Source organism: Sorex araneus, chromosome 2 (assembly GCF_027595985.1).
Source record: "Sorex araneus isolate mSorAra2 chromosome 2, mSorAra2.pri, whole genome shotgun sequence".
NCBI classification, from domain to species: Eukaryota; Metazoa; Chordata; class Mammalia; order Eulipotyphla; family Soricidae; genus Sorex; species Sorex araneus.
The window spans coordinates 81,291,069-81,316,034 of NC_073303.1; the positions used below are offsets into that span (position 1 = coordinate 81,291,069).

The window sequence follows — 24,966 nt, forward strand, 5'->3', positions numbered from 1 at the left end:
CTTAGCATCTGTAGTGTTTCTTTTCTCACCTCACTCCTCCCTATGTTCTAGTACCTTCATTCTAGCTGTAAACAAATCATTCCTAGCAGTTTGGTTTTTGATATGTGAAGTCACAAAATTTTAATTGCAGGGCTGAAGCGATAGTACAGCAAGTAAGGTGCCTGCCTTGCAAGTGACTGACAGCGGTTCGATCTTCAGCATTGCATATGTTTCCCTGAGCACTGCCAGGAGTAACTCCTGAGCACAGCTAAGTATAGTCCAAAAACAAAAACAAATCAAGATTTTAATTTCAGGACTACTTTTCACACTTAAACTATAGAATTTTTCAAAAAGCTTTTGGGTATATATATATGGGGTTTGTGTGTTGATATTTATTGTATTATAAAAATCATTCATTAAAACAGTAATCCAGATTAAATGTGAACATGAGTGGGAGAAAAACTGGGGACATTAGTGGTGGGAAATGTGCACTGGTAAAGGGATGGTGTTGGAACATTGTATGACTGAAACCTGATCATGTACAACTTTGTAATTGTGTATCATGGTGACTCAATTAAAATAAATAAATAAGTGAATAAATGTTAGCGTGAGAGGCAGGTTTTGGGAGAGACTGGGGAGGGAACTTTTAGGGATAGAGCACATGCCTTGCATGCTTTAGGCCCTGAGTTTTGGCCTTGGTACTTCACATCCTGCCACAGATTGCCCCATCTGACCTTGGTAGCCCTTAGGACTCTCAAGCCGAGCAGCAGGTGTTGCTGGGTCTGAGCCTTCAATAGTTAGGTCCCCACATATAGGCCAGGCATTGGCATGAGTGCTACCAGGACCCCTGTATATAAGAAAAAGTGTGTCAGTGTGTGTTGTGTGTGTGGTGGAAGGGGAGATACTTTTTTTGAAGCCAATAGATTGATTAAGGGTAGGGCATTTGTGTACATGCTCAAATGTCATTAGTGCGTAACTTTGATAGGAGACAGCTCATGTACCAAACTTGTTAGGTTAAATAAGTTACTTTGGTTGAAATACAAGAAAAAAATTGAACATACTCTGAAGTAGTTGGAAAAGTGAAGAATATAATTGTGTATATTTTTCTTTGGTATGATGCCAGAAACTCAAGAAGTAGTAGTAAAGGTTAGTGGAATCTGAAACACATCGGTAAATTTTTTTGAGTGGCATTGAGCCAGACTGTTTCCAGTAAAGTGCTCTGGAACCACTCCCGGTGCAGTGCTCAGGGGACCTTGCTGTGCTCGGAATTAAACACAGGGATCCCTCATGCAAATCATGCACCCCAGCCCCTTAAACCATCTTCCTGAACCCACTATGACCATTTTTATTCTGTTGCATTAAGCAGTATACTTTATGTTAAAATTCACTGTTCCTGTTTATCTGTCAAGGATAGGGTAAACAAAAAAAAATGTCTGAAATAATTACATTTTTTTTTTTTTTTTGCTTTTTGGGTCACACCCAGCGATGCACAGGGGTTACTCCTGGCTCTGCACTCAGGAATTACCCCTGGCGGTGCTCAGGGGACCATATGGGATGCTGGGAATCGAACCTGGGTCAGCCTGGGTCGGCCACGTGCAAGGCAAGCGCCCTCCCCGCTGTGCTACTGCTCCAGCCCTGAAATAATTACATTTGGTTTTAAAAAAGACCTGAGTGCAATTCAGTGTTACATAAAAAATTTTGAAGTGACTTTTGAATTATTGTGTGCAATTTCTAAATTGAATATAGCATATAAATTAGGACTTAGTGTAAGCAGGATATTGGAAGCATAGATTGCTATCATCACTTGTGCTTTTTTGGTTTTGGTTTTGGGCTACACACCTGATGGTGCTCAGGGGTAACTCCTGGCTCTGCACTCATGAGTTACCCCTGGCAGGGTTTAGGAGACCAGATGGAATGCCTGGAATCAAACCTGGATTGGCCATATGTCAGGCAAGCACCCTACCCTCTGTACTCCAGCCCCACATTTAAAACAATATTTTTTCTCTGTTTAAGTATTGTGGTTTACAAAGTTATTAATATATATTGCTTGTTACAACTAACTGGCTGGTGGAGTTATCAACAATACTTCCGTAAGAGAAAATTTGTGGGAATTGTTAAAGCTCACCATGGGTTTAATCCTAGTCTGAGAATTTACTAAACTGCTTGTTGCTAGTTGAGTCTCATGTGTTATTATTTTTGTTTGTTGAGTTTAGTTGACTTCTATGTTACTTTTCCATCTAATTTGGTGTGCTATGACTGGGATGTCAGTGTTGTGGAATTTGGAGGCTGTGTGGTCCAGAAACTTCATGATCTGTAGAATTGAGCTGACGAGTTGCCATAGCAGCGACTGTGGGATGTGAGTATGACTGCCAAGGCTTCACAAGGTCCAGGATGGGGGGGAGGGGAAGGGGCCTGCTGGCCCCAACTCAGAGAAGACCCCCCAAGTTCTTAGCCTGTAAAACTACTGTGCCTGAAATTTTTGCAGCTTGGGGTCTCTCTGCAGAGATTAGTCATGAAGTGGTGGTGGAGTTGCAGCCCAAAGATGTCTTTGAACTTTTTTTTTTGGGGGGGGGGCAGGGGGCCCTCAAGCAGAAGGACTGTTTTGAACTTTTAATGAAAAAATTTTGTACTAGTTTTATTTTCAGTAAGTTTATGACCTTTTAAGGTTTCTGGGTCTCTTTCAATACAAGGAATATTTTGCTCTATGTTTCCACATATTTTTTTTTCTATTTTATATTCTTTCATATTATCGTGATTCTGTTTGTAGTTTATTGTGTATTTGGGTCTTTGCTCCAAAGAATTTGAGATACAGGGACTAAGGCAAAAATCTAAACCGTTTTTTCCTTCAGTTTGCTCTAAAGTATTTGTTACTACTTTAAATTTGTTAATACTTTTAAAAAGCATTAAATAATGCTTCTTATGCCCACTATTTGAAATGCCATCTCTTATATGTGCAACTTTTGGTCTTTTTCTGGGCTCTATCCTATTTCATTGATCATGCTATTTGTATGCTGGAATTAAACACCTTAAATTATTTTAGATTGATAATTGAATATTTGATAGGACTATTCATTCTCCCCTATTCGTTCATCTACACCTTGCATATGTGTTTTGTTACTCTTGAAGATGTTGTCGTGAGTCCAACCACCCTCCTCTGCATGCTCTCACTCCCCAGAAGTCCGTGCCGGTCAGTGTGGCCTGGAGCTGCCTTCCCGCCTCTCACCCCCCTCCCAGCTCCGGGAGGCCCATGCAGCCTGAGCAGGACCCCGTATTCGGGCCCTCACAGTCAGCCATAGGCCTAGGTGGCAGAGGAGCACTGTGGGGTTCTTCTCAACTCTGCCTGGGATGCTCCCCTCCCAGTACCCAAACAAAACACAAATTTCAGTTGGTATTTTTTTCACTGGAATTACTTGTCATTTGGAATACTTTGGCATTATCAGTCAAAAGAGACTAGCTGTCGTGCTGAAATTTTTTCAATTTTTAAAACTTTTTTCTCAATTCCATCTCTTTCAAAGTTTAAGGAGACTGGCTTTTCTTGACTGAATTTTTGTTCGATACGACCATGGGCAGACTTGGAGGCGATGTGAGCTTGGCAGGAAGAGGCCAGGGTGCTTTCTCAGGGCCTTCTCCAGGGGCTCTTTGTCTCCAAGACCTCGCCTCAGACTGCCTCAGAGTGGGAGTCCTCCAGGCTGGGTTCGGTATTCCCAGAGGTAACAGCTTCATGCTGTTGCTAGTCTCTGTGTACTTTTCCCTCTCCGACTTCACTAAATAGTTCCTTGTGAAGTTCCTTTCTTTACTCCTTTGAGTGTGCCTTCAGCTTCCCGCTGGGAGCCTGACTGATAAAGCTGGAACTGCTAATTAGGAATTTTCCTAATCCAGGCTTTTTTGAGATCCCTCAATAGAGATTTAAATTTTTCTTCAGAGAGGTTCCCCCCCTTGTTGTTTTAAATAAACCATTTGTGTTGTTTATGTCTCTGGGCTTACTTTTACAGTCATAACTGGAATCTTTTTGTCTCATTCATGATGCTTTCTAGTTAATTGTGTATGTGTGTAGACTATTGATTTGGGCGTGCTAATTTTTTAATCAGCCTCATCCTGAATCTTTCTTTCCTTCCTCTTTCTCTTTCTTTCTTTCTTTCTTTCTTTTTTTCTTTCTTTCTTTCTTTCTTTCTTTCTTTCTTTCTTTCTTTCTTTCTTTCTTTCTTTCTTTCTTTCTTTCTTTCTTTCTTTTTTTCTTTCTTTCTTTCTTTCTTTCTTTCTTTCTTTCTTTCTTTCTTTCTTTCTTTCTTTCTTTCTTTCTTTCTTTCTTTCTCTCTCTCTCTCTTTCTTTCTTTCTTTCTTTCTTTCTCTGTCTCCCTCCTTTCCTCCCTTCCTCCCTTCCTCCCTTCCTCCCTCCCTCCCTCCCTCCCCCCCTTCCTTCCTTCCTTCCTTCCTTCCTTCCTTCCTTCCTTCCTTCCTTCCTTCCTTCCTTCCTTCCTTCCTTCCTTCCTTCCTTCCTTCCTTCCTTCCTTTTTCTTTTTTTGTCATACTGGCGATGTTCAGGGGTTACTCCTGACTCTGCACTCATGAATTACTCCTGGCAGTGCTCAGGGGACCATATGGAATGCCCGGTATTGAACCTGGTCAGCCACGTACAAGGCAAACAGCCTGCCAGCTGGACTATCGCTTTGGCCCCCTGAATTTTATTATTTCTAATGGTTTATCAGTACCACCTTTATTTTATAATCATGTGCAGGTAATGTGTCACTTGCAAATAATAAACTGTCTTTTATTTCATTAGTTTTTCTTTTATTCAAATGCAGTGTATTTTATTCACATGCAATTTTATGTTATCTATTAAAATGCTTATAAGATTTTCACCTTTGATCTAATAATTTGGTAAACTATCTCAGATAACTTCATTTGATGGTGGTGGGGGCACCCAAACTGTGCTCAGGGGGTCTGGCATCCATTCTCAGAGAGACGTGGCTAACTGGGCTGGACAGTTTGATACTAGGGCCCAGCAATAAAGTGCTGCTTAGTTCTATCTACTGGTACAGAGACCACCAGGGCCAGCCCAGTGGTGGTCCTGGGAGGTAGAGGGAGAGGAGCACTAGGGTCCAGGAATGTCTTCTGAGCGTTGCAGGGTGTGGCCCATGAGACTGAAAGTAAAGCATCAAAGTTTTTCTTTAAATGATCCATCTATAGAGATTCTTAGAGCTGAGAGGAAGTTAACTTGTTACCAGGGAGACATCAAGTACTGCTAGTTATATAGCACTTTTGTATCAAAATGGGACCAATTACAATTGTTCCTAAAGTAGGATGTATCTGTAATGGTAATGGTATACAATGCCATCTTTGACTTGATTCTTTCATGTACTTTATGTCATCCTTCACATTTAACAAATGTGAAGGTTCAGATACTGGGAGACTGATTGTTGCTTTGCCAAGGTTATATGGCTGAAAAGGTTTATCTCTAGTCCTAGAAGTCAAATTTAATGATGGATAGTCAGTGCTCCCTTACTTCATTATCTTTATGAGTAGGATTTATGTAATTTCACAATTCAGATCTCATGCAAATTTCACATAGGAGAACCTTTTAAGCATTACTGTATGAAGAATTCACCCTTTCAATTTACTTAAGGAAGGAGGGTCTTGAAGAGATCAGGTTTATGACTCTGTATTATAGATGGTAGTGCAGAATCACCTCCTTTAAAAGCTGAGCTGTATTACCACCTGAAAAAGATTGTGTAGGGTCTTGTTTGGTAAGGGAAGCAAATGTACTGTCTTATTTTGCTTGTGAACAAGAAAAAGATTTTTTTTAAATTAAGACTTTTATCCTTATGTGAAGGTAAAGCATGTTCATAATGAAAAACTTAGTGGGCAGGTCATCAGGTGAAAATGAAAAACTCATCCATAATATCACTACCCAGAGATAACTGTGTATCAATATTGTTGTTTAGCTTAACAGTCCTAGCATCTTTTCTGACACTTAAGTGTATTTTCTTGTTCTCTCTCTTGCTTGCTGTAATGTTTTATAGCAATAGAAATTTTTTTCAGTATATTGTTAGTAACTTTTCATATTAAAACACATGTCAGATAATATTTATAAGTTTCATTAGGAAATAAAATATATGTATTAATAATTTTGTGTTATTATTACAGGAATTAAAAGCTTGGTTTAACAAAATTAAAATAAAGTTGTGTCAGTCGTGTGATGGTTAGTGTTCATAGCAACTGGATTTCTAAGTGAAAAATATCACGCTTTCTGGTGTTTGTTATTCATGTACTTACTCAGACTGCTGGTTTTAAATTGTGACTATAATGCCACTGAATGACTTGTTGGGAAGAGATGTGCAGAATGGATTCTGCCTGCACAGACTTACCACAAAACAAAACTGGTTCTGTCAACTGAAATGTTTTTAGTGACAAGTTATCAAAAACCATCATAGTTTCCTTCAGCAAAATACTTACCAGGAAGATCTCATGTGATCCAGATTTAATGATTATGGTTAATTCAGTAGCCCTGGTATCATCACTATTGATCCACTCCTTTGTTTCTTTTCTTATTTACTTCGTTATATTGGAGTTGCCCTCATGCTGGCTTCTGTTTAATAGTTCCATGTATTCAGACATGACAGCGAGCAAAGGAAGAGAAGGGTGGTCTCAAATGCAGTTTATCCTAGGCAGTTCCCCCGCTGACTTCCTGCCCCAGTTGTTTTGTGTCATTATGTCTAACCCAGTGTCTGGCAAGGGCCATGGAGCTGCTATGATTGATTTGGACCAGTCAGGGGCCACTCTTCAGAACTGAGGCTATATGTAGCCACATTCCGCTAAAGCAAATGGCTGCCTATATATTTTGGTTTTTATATATTTATTTTTTAGAGCCTAGGAAGTTCCCCATGGCATATTCCATATGCCAAATACAGTAATAATAACTGTCTCATTCCCCTGACCCTGAAAGAGTCTTTAATCATAATGAAAGATGAGAAAAAAGAGGCTGCTAAAATCTCAGGGCTGGGACAAATGGAGACGTTACTGGTGCCCACTAGAGTAAATCGATGAAAGAAGGGATGACAGTGATAGTGATGCAGTGATTTTTTTAGAATGGAAAGGAGTGGTGAATAATACAATCAACAATGTCTGCTGCACAGATAGCACTTCCGTTTTATTATTACTTTTACTAATTAATTTTCCTGGTAGTTTTGTAGTAGAATATTCACGCTCCCTAACTACAAGTATTAATGATGTTCTTCCCAAGTCATTCCAGGGCCATTATTACCTCATTCCAAAACCTTGACAAAAATATCACAGAAGAAAGACTGCAGATGAATATTTCTTGAGACTATAGGCACATAGTTGTTCGAGTTGTTCAAGCGGGCACCAGTAACGTCTCTCTCTCATTGTGAAAATCTATAGAAACAAAATTCTAGCAAACCAAATCCAACAGTATATAAAATAAATCTGTGTCTGGGATGAAGTTCAATGGTAGAGCACATGTTTCCCATATATGAAGACTGAAGTTTGATTCTTTTTCTTTTTTAATGTATGAGTACTGCTATTTATTCAGCTGCTGATTCAGCTGATTGAAAAAGGCATGAACTCCACATTACTTTTTAAAATAAAAAAAGAAAATTTTTAACTTTTCATAAAGTTGTTCACAGTGATTATTTAGATTCAATATAGCACAGCATGTAGGGCATTCGCCTTGCACGCGGCCGACCCAGGTTCAATTCCTCCACCCCTCTTGGAGATACCAGCAAGCTACCGAGACTGCCTTGGCTGTACGGCAGAGCCTGGCAAGCTACCCGTGGCATATTCGATATGCTAAAAACAGTAACAAGTCTCACAATGGAGACATTACTGATGCCCACTAAAGCAAATCGATGAGCAACAGGATGACAATGACAGTGACAGTGATTTCAACACCAACCCCAACACCAACCCCACCACTATTGCACCTTCCTAACACCATCACTTTGAATCTTCCCACCACCACCCCAGCCTGCCCCTTAGGCAGATGCTAAATAATTTATTTTGTATTGCTTGCCATGAATAGTATATGCCCCATAAAAGTGGCCACGTGCTTACAGAATTCTAAAATTTATTAGTATTTAGGGTCTGGAGGCATCTCTGCAGCATGCTGCTCTCTTCCAAGATTTGTTTGTGAGTCTCTGAATCATGACCATTAATGTGCTTAAATGGCCGACTTTTGATCACTTTTGAGGTTTATTTATGGGTCTCTGAAGCAAGGCCTATATATGAGCTTGTATTGCTGAGCCGGGCGTGATTCCCACATACCTAACTTTTGGCCATTTAATTTCTTGGGAAACTTGGTCCCATGTTGTTGGGGTCTGGCCAGAGGCACAGTGGCAATTCGCGGGTATCAGGACGCCAGAAGGCACCATCAGGTAGCTGATGCACTTGGTCCACAGTGCATTGACTGCTGGGCAACACTGTACCCCCTCAAGTTTGATTCCTGACACCAAGATAATAAAGAAGCTAAGGCAAGGGGCAGAGCACTAATATGGCAGGTAGAGTGCTTGCCTTGCACATGGCAGTGATCCGTGGCACCTCATATGGCACCCTGAACACTGCCAGGTATAATTATTGAGTTCAGAGCCAGGAGTTACCCTGAGCATTGCTGGGTGTGGCTTAAAAAACTGCGGGGAGAGGGGCGAGAAGGCACCTAAATGGTTTAAAAAAACAAAACAAAGCAAAGAACATAAATCATCTATAAGTGGACTTTCAGAAATGCGGTATTTCACATCGTTGCAGCTATATGGTTTCAGAATCCCTTGATTTCCTAATATAGAAATTACCGTTTACACTCACTTCCAGCTAACTCTTCCTCAGCTCAGCAACTAGAACTCTACTTGATTTTTTACACATTGAATATCCGTATTATTTTTACTACAAGATTTTGATAAGTAACAGTACCCAAGAATGAAATTATGATCACTTCCAGAGTGTGTTTCGTTTCTGTTTTTTGTTTTGGAGCAGTACATGACTGCTGGGGGCTTATTCGTGGCTCTTTGCACCGGGATCACTTCTGGTACTCCCTGGGATACATAGAGGTGCTGGGGGTTGGGGATTGAACTGAGATTGCCTCCTGCAACACAGTTCCCTTCTCTGCTTACTTGCTGTCCTATCTCTCCAGCCATTCAAAAAAGCAGTTTAACTGGGGTGCGGGCGGTGTCTTAAGTAAAATAGTTTTATTTAGGAGAGATGAGAGCAAGAAGAGGAGGAAATCCCATAAAGTAAAAGAAAGGAATGGGAATATGCCTAAACATCTAAAGTGTGGTAAATATTTCATGTTCCAACTTTTTGGGGGTGGGAACTTTCCCGGCTTTTCCCAGCTTCCTGCATTTCCTGGAGAGCCTCAGAGTGTTAGGAATTGAACCCGGGACTCCTACATGCAGAGCTTGTGCTCCAATCCTTGGAGTTTTCTTCCTGACCCCACAATTCAATTTGTGTGATCAACTATGATAATTTCCTAAAAGTGCTTTGGTTAGTTAAGACATTACATACTTTAGAATTTTGTTCTTACAGTGCCTGGGAATATGCCTCATCACGTGCTCTGCCACTGAGCTATGTACCCCTAGCCCCAGTTTTAAGGTTTTTGGTAAACATTCCCAAGTAGCTTTCCAGAGTGCTAGTATCAGTTTATATACTGAAATAGTGATATAAGAGAAACTCGGTTGAGTGGTGAAGTATAATAATAAAAGAAAGTGATACTAATGTAATATAGAAAAAAGTTTATTTTTGTATATACTATTGAATGATAGCTACCAATTAAACATGTACTTGAAAAATTTTGAAAATATTTTTCCGCACAACACTTGAGGAATTTTAAATGAAATCTATCAATTGTAAACTTCCTGTGTATCAAATTACATTTTCCCTCTAGATCTTGAAATAAATCATTCTGATGACCAAAATGACTGAATTTTGCTTTTCTCTTTATCTGATAGAGGTCTTTAAATGGGCACGATTTTCCCAAATGGGAGGGAATTCTTTCTAGTTTGACGACATAAGTTAGGGTACAAGTGGTAATGGCAGGCTGTGTTCAGTAAATTGAGAGTAAAGTGCTTGGAATTGGGGCACTTACAGGGCAAAAATGAGATAATAGGGTTAGATTTATGCCATAAGAGAAATATTAAGTGGTTTTCAGAGTCGGTAATAGAAAATATGCTGCAGAACTGGGAATGTGCCTTGTGTATGCAGGGTTTAATGAGAGGGTTAAATATTTTGTGCTCTTTGGCATGCCTCTTCTTTAACCTTGATCCATATAGGATTTTATCTCCCTTATTGTTTTGGTTGGTGGCTTTTGTATTTTTGAAACAATGTGTGTGGGGTGGGGCACACCCAGCAGTGTTCGAAGCTTACTCCTGGCAGTGCTTGGGGATCGTATGAGATGCTCGGGGTCCAACCCTGGTAGGCCACATGCAAGGCACATGCCCTTGCTGCGTGTGTCAGAAAATGCTGACCCAGAAAGGAGCCTGCCCATCCCCCCAAACTCCAGGTTTCCTTTTAACAGCTGCTAGATAAATCCTAATCTCATTTGGGAAACCAGGCCTACAGTAAAGAAACCCAGTGAAAGAAAGGCCAGTCAGGTCCCAAGCGACTACCCACTGGCCCGTCTGAGCATCGTCTGCGTTCTCAGTTTCTTGCTTTTTTGCTGCCGGTAAAATTGCCTCCTGCTCCCCAATTCTTGTGTCTTGCACCCTGATGGTTGCTCATGCACATGAGAACCTGGGAAGAACAGCCTAACACAGGACCCCAGATTAAAAAAAAACTTTGTGGATTTCAGTCTTAAGAGAGTTCCAGAGATAAATTAGAAGAAAATATCTTGCCTGCATAAGTATTTTTTAAATTTATTCTAACATACACCCAACTTGAAGTGTACCACTTTTAATCTTCTGAAAGTGTCTAATTCAGTGGTCATTCATGCATTCTGGGTGCTGCGTGCTCTACAGGGCTCTCCACTCCCTGGGGTTTGGAATCCTGCCGCAGAGACTGGGGGCCCACGGGACAGTGGCTTGCTCTTTCCCTCTTTGTTCAGCCCCAGAGAGTGTCTGTTCTACTTTCTGTCTCCTTGAAGAAAATATATTTTTTCAGTGAGCGTTTCATCGGTGTTAGATACAAATTTTTTAAATTTCTCTGTAGTGTTGATCATAAATGCATTTGTTTTGAACATGAAGTGTCTCAGACTTCACTGCAAAGTGAGTTATTTTGGCCTTTTTAATTCTCCTATCTTAAAGCGTAATATATGCTAAGTACAGAAGTTTTCAAAATTCTTTCATTAAATGTAAACAAAATATTAGTTTCAGAGAAAAAAATTTTTTTTCCTCCTGACCTTTCTAAAGTGCCTTTTAAACATAATTACTCTAGTTCGGCAGCCTGTAGGTAGCATTAATTAGTCTTAATTGCTCTTTGCAATTAAGGTCATCAAAGTGGCAGCAAATCCGAAGGAAACAGTCTTTCTGAGAGCTCCTGTAAATTTTGTATCATGTTCTCCTAGATGATTGTTGTCAAATTGCACATGATTTGATTCAAGTTATTTTTTAATGTGTATAAATTAATAGTTATTGCTTATTGCAGTCTTGTTAGTTACTGGGAGGAGCTCTACTTTGGTCAGGCTCTGAACTTCGGTCTTTTTTTGTTCCATATACCCATGAGGTCAGAGAAAACCCAAAACCTCATTTTACTTTGATCTTGAAGTTAAAGAAATCTAGTTTCAGAACTTTGCTTAGCTTTGTACATTCCTGTCTTTACTTGATTTTCCTCAAGTTTTCCTCTTTTTTTTTTTTAACCAGTTCATGGTTCATTTCAGTCTATTCCAAATTTTCCAGTATTTTCATTTGTTTTGAGTTAGTAAAGTCAGTTCTGCAAGTTCATCATTCTGCAAAATGCAGTGGCATTCACATCAAATTTTCCCCCACCTTTTAAGTAATAACAATGCGAAAAGGAGAGGTTTCTTTTTTGGCGTGGATGAGGCCAGAAATTTTAACCATCACCTACGCAAATTCCCTCCTGCTGACCCACATCCCTGACCCAGGAGCGGCAGGAATAGGAACACAGGTTTTTGTCTTGGCTGGCTAAATTTATTCCTTTCATTTTGTGTGCTTTAACAGAACTCAGTGAACGGATTTTTAATGTTAGTTTCATTGTGTTGCTTTCATCGTCTAAAGCAGTGTTTCCCAAAGTGGACACATGAGCTGGGGTGGACCAGGGGACAGTGGTAGCCTCAGATATAACTGGTGGGCAGGCGGGGGCTGGGGGGTACCTTCTGTTTGCTCACTTCAAGAAGATAGGTTTCCAGGGGGTTGCGGAATGATTTTTTTTTTTTCCCTGAAAAGAGGTTAATAGGCCAAAATCTAAAGGAATTAAAAGTGTTTAGATTGAGAGGCGGAATTGAAGTCTTTTTTTTTGTAGCCCACTTTGGAAGAAACTTTAATTGCTGAAAGGACATTTAATTTGAGAAGGCAGTGGCCACATTGTGCCTTTGCTTTTTGATTTGCACGGGAAGATATTTGTTACTGGCTTTCACATTAATGGAATTGAGCAGGAAAGGAATGCTACACACACGTATGAGTGAGAGAAACCAGTAACACGGGGAATGCTACTTAGGTTCGAATAGTTAATGTTGGAGTTTCAGTCTTTTGTCCTCCCCGAGTTCCTCCTGTGATCCTAAAGATTAGGGTTTAACCATCTTTTCTGCTTTAATAATTTATTCGTCACGTGTTCTCAGTCAATGGAGGATTAAACCCAAATCTCTTGCCCTAGCACAACTTTCCTTTAAGGCCTGGAGACATGAGGCTTCCAGAATAGTCATCTGTGGGGTGTATAACCCTTCCTGAAACACTGAACGCTGTCTCTTAAACCTCCTCTCCCATCCCCGTTTTCAAAATCACTTACCCTGTCTCCATCAGCTCATTGTGGACTAAAGCACCAGGCTTCTTAGAAATCTCCCTCAGAGCCATTCCATTGTGCTAATCCATTCCCCAAAGTGAGAACAAATGTATGTTTTCCAAAATACAAGCAGGCTTCACTTTCCTAGCTGAAGGTTTTCTGTGGCTTCCCTTTGCTTTCCATCTCCCATTCAGACTCTTAATAATGGCTCACAGAGTTTCTGTTGCTTCCACAGTCTTGGGACACTCTGACTGCATTAAATTAAGTTTTGGGGTGAGGGAGGGAGAGGAATGAGATAAATTTGGGCCCTCTCTTTTCGAAATTCAACTTTAATGAGGTGTACTTTAAACAGCTTAAGTTTTAATAAATCTCTAAACTCATCTAACAAATCCCCTAATCAAGGTATGTTACGGTTCATTCGCCCAAAAATCTTCCCTTGGTCTCCTTTGCAGTAGTTGCCCCTCAGCCCGGCCTCAGATAACTTGTATTGTTAGCTTCATCTCTCCCAAAATCTTAATGATATAAGCCACCCACTTTTTTGGGATTTCCCTCACTTTAGTACAGTATATTTTGAGATTATCCCACTTTGGTATATGATTAGTTTAATTGTTTTACTCAGGTGCATTGTGCAGGTACGCCACAGTGTATTTTTCCATTTACCAGTTGGTGGATACTTTTGTTATTTCCAGCTTTGACCATTACAAACCAGACTTCTGTAAACATTCATATTTAGGTCACTTTTTGGTTATATTTTCATGAGTGTTCTAACCCATGAAGTGTTCTAACTGCTCCACACCTTTGCCAAAACTAGGTATTGTCAGTCTTAATTTTAGTCATTCCCTTGGGCATATAGTGATAACTTTTTATGTTTCTCTGATGATTAAACACAGTATCTTTTATGTGTGTGAGGGTAGAAGAGGAAGTGTAGAAAGGTAGAAACAACCTAAGAGAAGATGAAAACACTCAGAATTGACCACTTCCCAATGTGTGATCAACAGTGAGACCCCGACTCTGATTTCACCTTTGTCAACTTCATTAAGACTCTTTTCCTAGCTATATAATGAGATGTTAATTATACATGTGATGTATGAGCAAGCCTCTAATTCCAGTACCCACCGCAACATCACGAATATTTCCTGCCTTAATTAATGCAGCTTATTAAAATCCTTATCTCCAAACCCAGTGGGTACAAAGAGAGCCTGTATCTACGCCTTGAGGATGTGCTTTTACCTTAATAAATCTTTTGCTTTCTCCTTGAGTTGTTTTTTTTTTTCTTAACAAAGACAGGAACCTGGTGTGCAGATAGGGTTGTAGCCATTTACTTCCCGTTCCTACAATAAATCTTGTTCCAACTTAAGATCTCTTTCGAGTTGGGACCAGATTTTGGCTTTCATGTGTTATGCACCAGGAATCAGACAGCAGAGTTTCTGCGATTGAGCTGGGCACCTGGGCTTGAACCTGCAACCATATGCCAGAGAAGCAGGCACTGGAAGTAACTGAGCTATTCTTCTGAGTCTCTGTTGGTCCTTTGTTTTTTATTGGTGGGGAGGGGCTCACGGGGTGGGGCTGGGGAGGCAGGTCTGAACCTGAACTCCCACATGCAGTGTACATGGTAGGGCCCTTTGAGGAATCCTCCTAGCTAAAGTGTGTGACCCCCAGCCTTGACAACAGCCATCAAAAGGGAAGAGGGAAATATTTTGTATGATTAAAAATCCAGTAACCATTTCATTTGTTTTGCAGAATAGCAAAATTTATATTCTTAAATTCAATAAGCAGCAATGAGCATAGTCCAGTGTCATTCATGAATGTATGATATGAAATTAGTAAACTCTTCAGAGGAAGAACATTTGAAGAATACTAAAGAGAACGAAGAAAAATTCGATGTATTATTAAAGTTGTCCATTATTTAGAACCTTGATTGTCTTCCTCAATGAGGGAAGAATCTCCGTGAGACTCCAGTGCAAGGAACCTGTGCATGTGCCACTAGAAGTTTACTGATTAGGACTAGAGTATTTAAGGGTGAAATTCGAACCTGGGCTCAATCTCTCGCTCAATCTCTCTCTCTCTCTCTCTCTCTCTCTCTCTCTCTCTCTCACCTAGGCCCAGCTCAATCTCTCAATCTCTCTCTCTCTCTCTCTTTCTCGCTCGTTTCTTCAAGTGTCTGTCATACAGGGTGGAAAGAAAGTGGGGTCAGTTCCACTATTTTTGGGGAAAAATTGCAGACTTTAGCCTTTGCTGGGTCCAGTGGAAGCCATGAAGCCCCAAAATAATTCATAGTATCACGTTTGAATACCTGTGGTACTCCAGGTTGTTTTTCTGCATGAAATTTCTGGTGGTAAACTTCCTGGACTTACTAGAGATAAAATATTTCCCCCCGCATATATTCAGGTCATATTCAGCACTTTCCAGACTCTTGGCTCAGGGGTGCTGTTGTCATTGTCCTGCATAAATAAATGCTTGGTGTGTCAGGAGGCCAGTGTGTGGCATGCCAGTGGCACCCTTGGCATCCCATAGAAGGGAAGGTCTATTGTTGGACACGCACAGAGAAGTGGTTGGTTGGATTCGTGTCAGTGCCAAAGACCACCTTCATGCACTCAGAGTTTTCGAGCCCCAGGGCAGTGGATGCCCCTTCTTGTTGACACTTTTCCAAGCATTTTTGTCTGCATTTGTGACAGCTGCTTTGGTTTGTACCTGCCACTCAGGAAATGCACCACTTCAGCCACCTTGTCAGGCCCATCACTGAGCAAGATGAAGGTGCAGTGGAGCCTCTGATCGGCCTGGATTCCCTTCCTGACCACTGGGAAGCCCACGGTTATTTTGCTCGATGGAATGCATGACTTTGATGAGAGTGGGGCAGGCACTCATTCTCTGAGAATTCCGGTGACTGATGGGTATTCCTGCCACGGTCTCAGCACCCCTCAGCGGTGCCCTGAATTCAAGGCTTCTCCCAGCTACAGAATCTGCGGGCTATGAGCCTCTCCCTGGGCCCTCATATGTCAGTGTTGAGAGCGGCAGGAAGAGTGTGGGCTGGAGGTGGGCGTTGATGCTGGCCCGGGCACCTGGTGAGACCTGAGGTGCCGCTGTCTGTCACTGGAGTCACCCTCCATACACAGGCTTCATTCTCTTGCCCCCAGTCTTAGAGCTGAGGACTTCTTTCTGCTCTGATCAGCCTAGATTTCCAAGACAGAGACTTAAATTCTATTTTCCACAAATTTCTGCCCATTGGTTCTGTTTCTGCCTTCTATGACCATATGGGATATAGATAAATTCCATAGGCCCATTTATGTTATATGGGATTGACACCTTTCTCTCTTTTTTTTGCATAGGTATCTTAGTTCTTATATATAATCTGTCTTTGCATTTAAAATGCCATGTATTTACACCATGCAGTGTGGTATTCAGGACCGAATTCGCTCATGTAAATAGCCTGAATTGAGAAGAATGACACATCCCTGACTTGGGTACTTTCTGACTTTCAGTGCCTCTGAAGAATTCCTATTTAAGCTTAAACAGTCAATTTTTTTTTTAAGGCATCTAAGAAAACTCCATTTCTTTTGTTCTGCATGTAGTTTATTTTACATAAAAAGGCAGACTTTTCTTTTATATTTGTTATTTATCAAATTAAGCCTAGTGGTTCACATACAGATTTCGATTTTGATCAGAATTTGTCTGTTCTCCACCTCAATACAGAAAATACAGAACAGGACAAGATCACATACAGAGTTCTATTATTGAAAATGAGACGGGGTAAAATGCTGAGTTCTGTTAGCAACCTCTTGAATTCCTTCACTAGTTTCAAGTACTTCTTTTCCGGGTATTTGCACCTGGAGGTGGAGGTGTTTGCCGAACTCCAGTTTGGGGCTTACATTGCTTTGAGATGCCTCCGGACACTGCTGCGGCCTTGCTGAAGGAGCTGTTGAGCTGTTCTGTGTCTGTGACGTCTCCAAATCTAATCGAATAGCAGCCTGACACTTCCCGAAGACCTGTTATATGGTTTCCAAGTCTACAGCTGTGGAATCTTACACCACTGGTCTTATTTCATCATTGAAACTGTGACCACTTTCATTTTTCCAAAATTTCAGGAAATGCTGTGAATAGTGTTTCAGTAAGCAACTCTTTGTCTCTCTCCATCTCCCTCTCTCCGCCTCTCCTTCTCTTCCATGGCCCAGCATGTGAGTTGTGAGCACTTACCACAGAGCCATTTCCCAGTCCCACAGGCAGAGATCTTTATGGTCTTAAATTTTTCGTTTTCCCCTTTCCCTCCCGTCTGTTGATGTTGCAGGAACTGGGGGTGGCATATGTGCCTAGTTGTGGAACTCCAGGCGTGTGTGCTCAAACATCTTTTTCCAGTCATGGTGCCTGCAAGACCTTCAGTTTCTTTTAATATCATGAGACATAGTTTTCTGGACCAGAAAACATCACTATTTAGAAATATCATGATGCTTTTAGTACTTCAATTTTGATTGAATTACTCTCATACCCTGCAGGCTATCAACAACCTGGATAACAATATTAACAAAAACTTTATTCAGAACTTAAGTCAGTCTGACACACAGTCCCCCTCCCTCACCCACAAAGTTCTTACTTGACTGGTAAAACCTCCAGGTTTAGTGCAGGTTTGAAATAGTTTTGGTTATAAAAGCTTAATTTTTGAGATGTGACCCTAGCGGCCACACGCACACGAACGGCTCCTTCGTTCCTGAACGCCCATGACCTCGGAGGTCCACTAACTACTTTCAGCACCCAGTGGCTTCTTGCAGAAATGCCTCTAGACTGTGAACTAAGCTACGGCCCCATGCCGCCTCGGGAGGAGAAAGGTTTTTCTCTCTCGGCCTTTCCTTTTGGCGGCGGCGTGGCAACCACCATCTTCTAAGGCCCACTAAACAGAGGCACGAGCTTACAGTGATGCGACTCTGGCAGAAATTTCTCTGGACTTAATTACTAAAATACCAAAAATCCAAAACCTCATAGGCTCTTCATTTTCAGCAATGGAAAACAAATTATCAAATGATGTCTTTTTGGCAGGTCTGATTGTTGGGAGAAAATTTCAAATAATAATAGTGAGTTTTCTGTTGAAATATTGAATGTAATCAAAGGAAAGAGAAAGTAAAGTGAAAATCATCAGCTACACAGGCAGGAGTGGGGGGGGTGGGATAGGAGGTATACCGGGGTTCTTGGTGGTGGAACATGTGCACTGGTGAAGGGATGAGTGTTTGAACATTGTATGACTGAGACTTGAAACTGAAAGCTTTGTAACTTTTCACATGGTGATTCAATTAAAAAAATTAAAAAAACACTTAATCTTTTGGCTAGTTTAGTATCTCTTGAAATTCATACCTTTGAAGAATAATAACCCTGCTATATAAAGAAACAAGCAAAAGCATTCCCTGGTTTGTTATTACATTTGACTGAAATGCAAAATGCTAAAAGCATGACTGGAGGGTATTTAATGTTCACATTTTTTTTCTATTATAAATTTGGTTCTACTTTTCTTTTGACACAGCGTTTGTATAAGGAACTGTCAGGCTATTTCTGTCCATGAGAAAATAATGGACACTGATGTCAATGCAGATGAGGTTAGCCTAATTTGGCTAAGAGAGGGTCATGCTGAGTCTCTATATGGAGCGAGAAGTTTATTGCCAAGATTGACAGGTGTTCTGTGAGAAGCAGAGAGCCCCAGGGATAAAACTTTGCACTTGAATTACTTTATTAAGACACAATGATCAAAGTCTTAACTTTTCTTGCTATCAGCAATACTCCTTAATATCATGATGTCTTCGTGTTAGAACTTTAAATTTTTTAGGTACTGGTCTTATGAATTTCCTGAAGGTAAAATGTTTCATTTTCTTTTAGTGTCAAATTCCATTTTCAAAAGTTTAGCTGCATACTAAACTGCATAATACTGTATAAGGTATTAATTTTTTTCTAGCATTATCTAGTGATTTTTTTGTTATTATTCCTTTTGCCTTGTTCTTTGAGACGATGAAATAGCTATAAGGAGCTAATGTAAATAAATACATTTGTTGTTAATGTGAAATAGGTAGTTTTTCCTTTATTTGAGTGCCAAGGATAGACCCCATGACCTCATATAGGCAAAGCAAACACTATACCCCCAGCTATCTCCCCACCCCTTTATGTGCATAAATTTTTATGCACATGATTACATATTATTATTATATAATTATTACATAGAACATAATTATATGTCATTATACTATATGATTATAGAATATATAATTTATTATAATGTGTTATAATGGTGTTTATTGTGTTTTATCATATATTATATAATTATATAATAATTATTAATCTTTATGCACAGGATTATATATTATGTGATTCTAGAAAGATTATTTTTAGTGGATTTTCAAAATATATTAGAGTAATGCTATAAGTTTGTGATCATCCTAATTCAGTAACAGCTTTTGTTGTTTCTCATTGAAAACTTTATATTAGGGCTTGTAATTTATTAAGATAAGTTAATAAATATATGTCAAAATAAGAGTGCACTGCTTTGCATGTATGAGGCTCTGGGTTTGATCCCCATCGCTGGTGGTAAAAAAGAATTAAAAGAAGAATCATATAAACACATCATTAGCAATGAAGGACCTATTATTTGTAGATACAGTCTTGATTATTCGATGTTTATTTTTATTCAAGTAGGAAATTTTTTTTATTTGGGAGCATTGTGTCAGACATACAGTTAGCAATTTAAAAAGTAGATGCTGGGGAGCAATATTTAAGAACTATTTGTGCTTTAGAAGTTGCTCCTTAAGTGAAAAGTGGAAGCCAAGACCCCAGCCTTTCCCGGGCTCGGGGAGTTTCTCGCTCGGGGCACTAGTGCAGACTCCCCTGTGGAGCCTGTGATTTCAGTGCGGCCTGCCGGCGAGGGGGAGCTGGAGGAGTCAGGCCTTGGCATTCTGAGCATCTGGTTAGATTATCAGTTTTAGATCTTAAGTATTTGATTCTGCAAAAATTGGAGAGCCTAGAATGATCTAGGTGTTCTTTCTATACGTGTTACTTAGCTCTTTTGCAGGGTAGGAAGATAAGATCCAGGAGGTGATAGGCTCTACATGGTCACTTAACTCTGGGCTGTAAATCTGGAAAATGAATCTGGACCCTTGTCTCCAGATCCAGTAGAGTTTTGAGACTGGAAAAATAATCTCACCTAAATGCATTTGAATGAGAGAACTTCCAGGACTGCCTTTTTTTTTTTTCTACTTGTGTCTCTCAATTTTGATTTCTTCTTGTCCTTTTTTCAACTTCCTAAGAGTAAGAGAAGTGCAGATTTTGAGCTGGCCACTATGCAAAAGACTTTCATTAAAATACTAGGTATTGCACCAAAATAGCAGCATTGTATTTGCTTCTCAAAACTTGACTGTTAAAAAAAAATAAAATAAAAACTTGGGTATAGGCAGGTGAGTGGAGGGGGAAAGTATAAAGAATTCCTGGACTGGAGTTTTTTTTGGATTATGCAGCTCTTTTAACCGTTGGTAGAACTCCTTTCCAGGGCCACCATTGTCTCTCTGAGAGTTGGGCTAGAACACACTTTGCTGCTCTGCCCCTTTGCTGGGCATCCTGTGAGTTTGGTTATTAGAGTCTTATAGGAATGGAACAAGTTACCAAAGACCCTGACAATCTCGTGTCACACCTAGATTCTTTTTGTTTGGTTTGATTTGGTTTTTGGGTCACACCTGGCAATGCACTGGTGTTACTCCTGGCTTTGCACTCGGGACTTACTCCTGGCGGTGCTTGAGGGACCATATGGGATGCTGGGAATCGAACTCGGGTCAGCCGAGTGTAAGGCAGACGCCTTACCCACTGTGCTGTTGCTCTAGCCCCACACCTACATTCTTGATCCAAGAAAAAAGTTATCTCATTTTGTACAAGGATTGATATGACAAATCAATACCTAGTACAATACAATACTAGTTCAGTACCAAAAGAGAGGGTGAAATGTAGTGTATAAGGTACAGTGGGAATTTTATGAATTATAAACATCTTCGATTTAGGCCAATGAATTTTGACCTGCCCCTTTGACTGATTTATAATGAACTTTTCTTCTACTTGAACTTTTATTTTGTGGATGGGTGATGGCAGTTCCTACTTGAAGTATTTGGGCTCTTTTCTGGCTTAAAGAAGAATCAGGTGTGTGCTTTTGATCTGCAGGTGAATATCTCCTTGTGATCCGTGGTTTCATGACACTGTGGTGTCCTGAGTGATCTTCCAGCAGGTGGACGCCTCTGATCCCCACCACACAGAGTGGTCGTTGCCTTTTCTCTTCTGGGCTTCTGCATTGGCCTCCTAACTGTCCACGCAGCCCCTCCCCAACCTCACTCTGCAGTCTCGACTTGCAGGGTAGCAACAGGCTTCAGGATAAAAACAGATCCTTCCTGGGCTCCCCCTCATCCCTGTCCGCTCCCCCCTGCTCTTCTCTTCTCCCACACTGTGTGACTGGGTTGGTAAGACCCTTCTTCCAGTATTCATGTTCTTGCAGCTTCACTTCAGCTCCGGGTAATTTCAGGGTCTCTGAGTAAAAGCCTTTTAACTAGGTTAGATTCAAGCTAGATGGTATTCCAGTTTCGGTTTTATATTGCACTTTATATTACACAGTTACACTTGCAGTGGCATGCTTTGCTTAACACGTTGGTGGAAACCGGTAAGCTTCATAAGGACAGGAGCCGTGTCTGGATATGTCCCTGCCGTGTGGCACAGGACCTGGTCCTTAGTGTTTAATACATCCTTCTGAATACTTGAAAGAAGTTTCATGCAGCGCTATTTCTCAGCAGTACTTCTTACAGGCAGCTAGTTGCTGTGAGGGGTCATGAAAATAAATGAATTTGAGGAGCTCATTCACAGTCAAGAGAAGAATGGGACATGCATTAAAAATACTGCAGAATGCACAGAACCTCAACTTTAGTACCTGGCACTGCATGCCCCTCCCCCTTCCCAAGCACAGCCAGGTTTGGCCCCTGGGTCCAGAGCTGTGCTGGGGAGCTTCAGCTAACTTGATGTAAGCGAGGCTGAGAAATAATCAACTTTGAATTGCTTGAAAATGCTAGCTAGATTACCCTTCTCAGTAGGTCTAAATGAGTGAATTATGTTCAATGACACAGATAAAACTCCTGAAAGCCTCTAATACTCAAAAGTCATTCTAGCTCTAAAGGAAATAAAAAGTTAAACAAATCCTGAGTTAAAAGTTGAAAAGGTAGAGTAAAATGCATTAATATTTTCAAATGTCAGGGAAGAAGATCTGTGTGCAAGACTTTAAGAAACTTTTAGTACAGCCAAGTCTTTTTTTTTTTTTTTGAGTTCTTTTAAAACACTGGTTATGCCTAGACTGTGTTTTAGCTCCATTCAGCGACAATGTTAGGTCAGCCCTGGCCGGAGTCTTGCCCTTTCTTTAACAAGATTACTTGCACCATTCTACCCCAGCCCAGGGCTGTGACGTTAAGCGCACGCCAGGAGCAGGCCTGTTGGCAGCGCTTTCTCGGGACAGTCAGGTGATCCTGCTTTGAGGGCAGCTGCCTGAGGTTCAAGGCAGTCCGTGTCCCCCCGACTGCCGTGGACAGCTGGTGCTTATCACACTCCTAACTAGGCTTCTGTGCTCCTTACGCTCGGAGACGCCGGAGATTATGTAGTGGGCCTTTGACGGACCTAATGGGAATGACATTGATCTGGTGTCTGGCTCTGGTTCTTATCAAGTGGATCACCTCCAAGGTAGGCCCGCTTTATTTTTAGGGCTGTGACCTTAATCATTAGTTATGTATTTGGTAGGAATGAAATAGCTAGTTGAGTTTCTTCTCCTTTTGCTTATTTCTCTGATTCAAAGAGTCATGGTATCTAATTTTTCTTTTCCCACATTATTTTTCCCCTTTTCTTGGTATCACTTCTCAGTTTTGAAGTATGATTGCTCAGTATTATTTCCTTAAGCAGGTCTTAATTATTAAAAAGTTGCTTTTAAAATGACACAATTATTAAACAATGTAGATGTGGGGTATTTATTTTAAACATTCTTTGGAAATAAAGACTATGAAAATTTACATCTTTTAAGTTTATTAACAGATTTCTAAATTATAAGCTTTTAAAAAATTAAACACCACCCTCTATCATATCTCTTAAAACCTAGCTACTGCTAAAATGTTTGCTTTACTTTATATATTGAGAAGCAAATAAGATTATTATTTTATTTGTTATATAAAATGATTACATCTGTCACCTACTCTTCAGCTTCCTTTTTCTATTAAGAAATTAAGTTAAAATTTATAAGGAAAGCTATCACTATTTGGTATGCTACGCACAGCTTTCACTAAGTTAAGTTTTTCTTTTCAAGTGAGATTTTTAGACCCTTATAGGGACTGTTTGACATTTGAGCATAACTTTTTTTAAAAGCCTAATTATCTCTAATTTGAAGCATTCCTGTTTTCTTAGTGAATGTGCTTGAAGAAATGTCTTAAGAAAACTGCACTCAAATTTTTAAAATCTCAGTATTTTATAAGTTAGGAATTATTTTGACACTTCTTAACTGTTTTGTTTTTAAGAATTTGCCAAATTATTGAATTAAGGTCAAGTTAATATTACTACTGTGCTAGTTGAATTGTAGATGTTTTCAATGGCTTTGCACTTTTTTAGTAATCACCAAAATATTTAAATTGTTTTTGAACCAAAAGAAAGGCCTAAGGTGTGTGCTTTGTATGGAAGAGACTAAAATTTGATCTCTGGTACCCCATGGTCCTCAGACACCCCCAGGAGTGTCCTTGAGTAAAGCTGGGTGTGGCCGAAAACCAAAGATGGAACCAGACCAATAAAGAATATTGTTTGAGTAGGAAAGGAAAATAGAAAGGATACTATTCATTGGGTCAACACATTGTTGGAATAGCATGCTACTGTTTTTTAGTATCATTACCAAAAACTTTTAGTGCTACTGTGTAAGGATTTAGTGCTACTGTGAAGAGTTTAACTTGAGTTGACCATCAGTTCACTGATCTACAAAACAGTGCAGATAAAACCTGCCTTGTCCAATCAATGGTCTTGTGAAGTTTCGTATGACAGCACCTAGAACATTTTTTGGCACAAAGTAGGAGCTCAGCTAGTGCTAGCTAATAATATATTATTACTTTCACCATGTAAGGGAAATAAACTTATTGCAGAATAGGTTATTTCAGAGGAAAACTTGAACAAGATTCAATGTAAAAATAATGACTCTTAAATGATCTCTGTTCAGTTTAAAACATGCCTTTAAGAATTATGTATTAACTACTATGGGGTACACCTGCTTTCCCTAGTGAGTCCAGTGTTGGGGAGGAGTAATCCTCGCTGATTCAGGGGGAGTGCCTTCGCGGGGCACTGCGACCTGTCTGCGGTCGCCGATCCTCGGGAGCCTTACAATTTAACTTGTTTGTGCCGTGACTGTCGGTTTCTGATTAGCTCAGCCTCGCCCATGTTTTGACCTATACTAGTTTGCTTTACAAGCTGTTCCCAGGATGGCTAAATTAGAAGAGTCACGAGTCGCAGCTTCTCGGTTGTTTCCATTCGCTTGTGAGGTGGAAATGAGATAGTTCAGAGTGTTTTATGACTGACATTGTGACACAGTCTTTGAGATTTCTTTTGTTCGTACTGTCTCTATCAAAACTAGAATTTTAATCATATTTGATTTTTCAAATGAGTCTTCTGAATAGCAGGCTGTGTAAAGCTCAGATGCTTTTTTTAATAGCATGATTCTAACATGTAAATGAATATTTTGATGTTGGTTTATAACTTTTGTATTTTTCCAAAACAAGATATTGTAGGTATCTTTTGACAATTTTACCAAAATTGCTCAGTGGGAGTGTTAAAGGATCATTTAAATATATTTTGTGATTGGTGTGATCACATTTTTATATTTATTTTTATTTTTTAAGATTTTATTATTGAATCACTGTGAGGTAGATCTTTGCAAAGCTGTTCATAATTAGGTTTCAGTCATACAGTGTTCCAATACCAGTCACCAATGTACATTTCCAGCACCAGTGTCCCCAGTTTCCCTCCCATCACCCCAAACCCACCCCCTGCCTGCCTCTATGGCGGGAACTTTCTCTCTCTCCCTTCCTCTCT

At 40.1% G+C, this 24,966-nt stretch overlaps 1 protein-coding gene across 2 annotated transcripts in view; it reads left to right on the forward strand.

Annotated features, from left to right (window-relative positions):
• PDE7A (phosphodiesterase 7A) overlaps positions 1–24,966 on the forward strand; it is a 94,703-nt gene that overhangs the window by 23,001 nt on the left and 46,736 nt on the right. Inside the window, exon 1 of one of the 2 annotated variants that reach the window (XM_055127970.1) lies at positions 22,434–22,593. The exons of the other annotated variant lie outside the window; for it this stretch is intronic. Coding sequence (XP_054983945.1) covers positions 22,534–22,593 — 60 coding nt within the window. The 5' untranslated portion in view covers positions 22,434–22,533. Of the gene's footprint in view, positions 1–22,433; positions 22,594–24,966 lie in introns of those variants that run through there. 2 annotated transcript variants of the gene reach the window in all.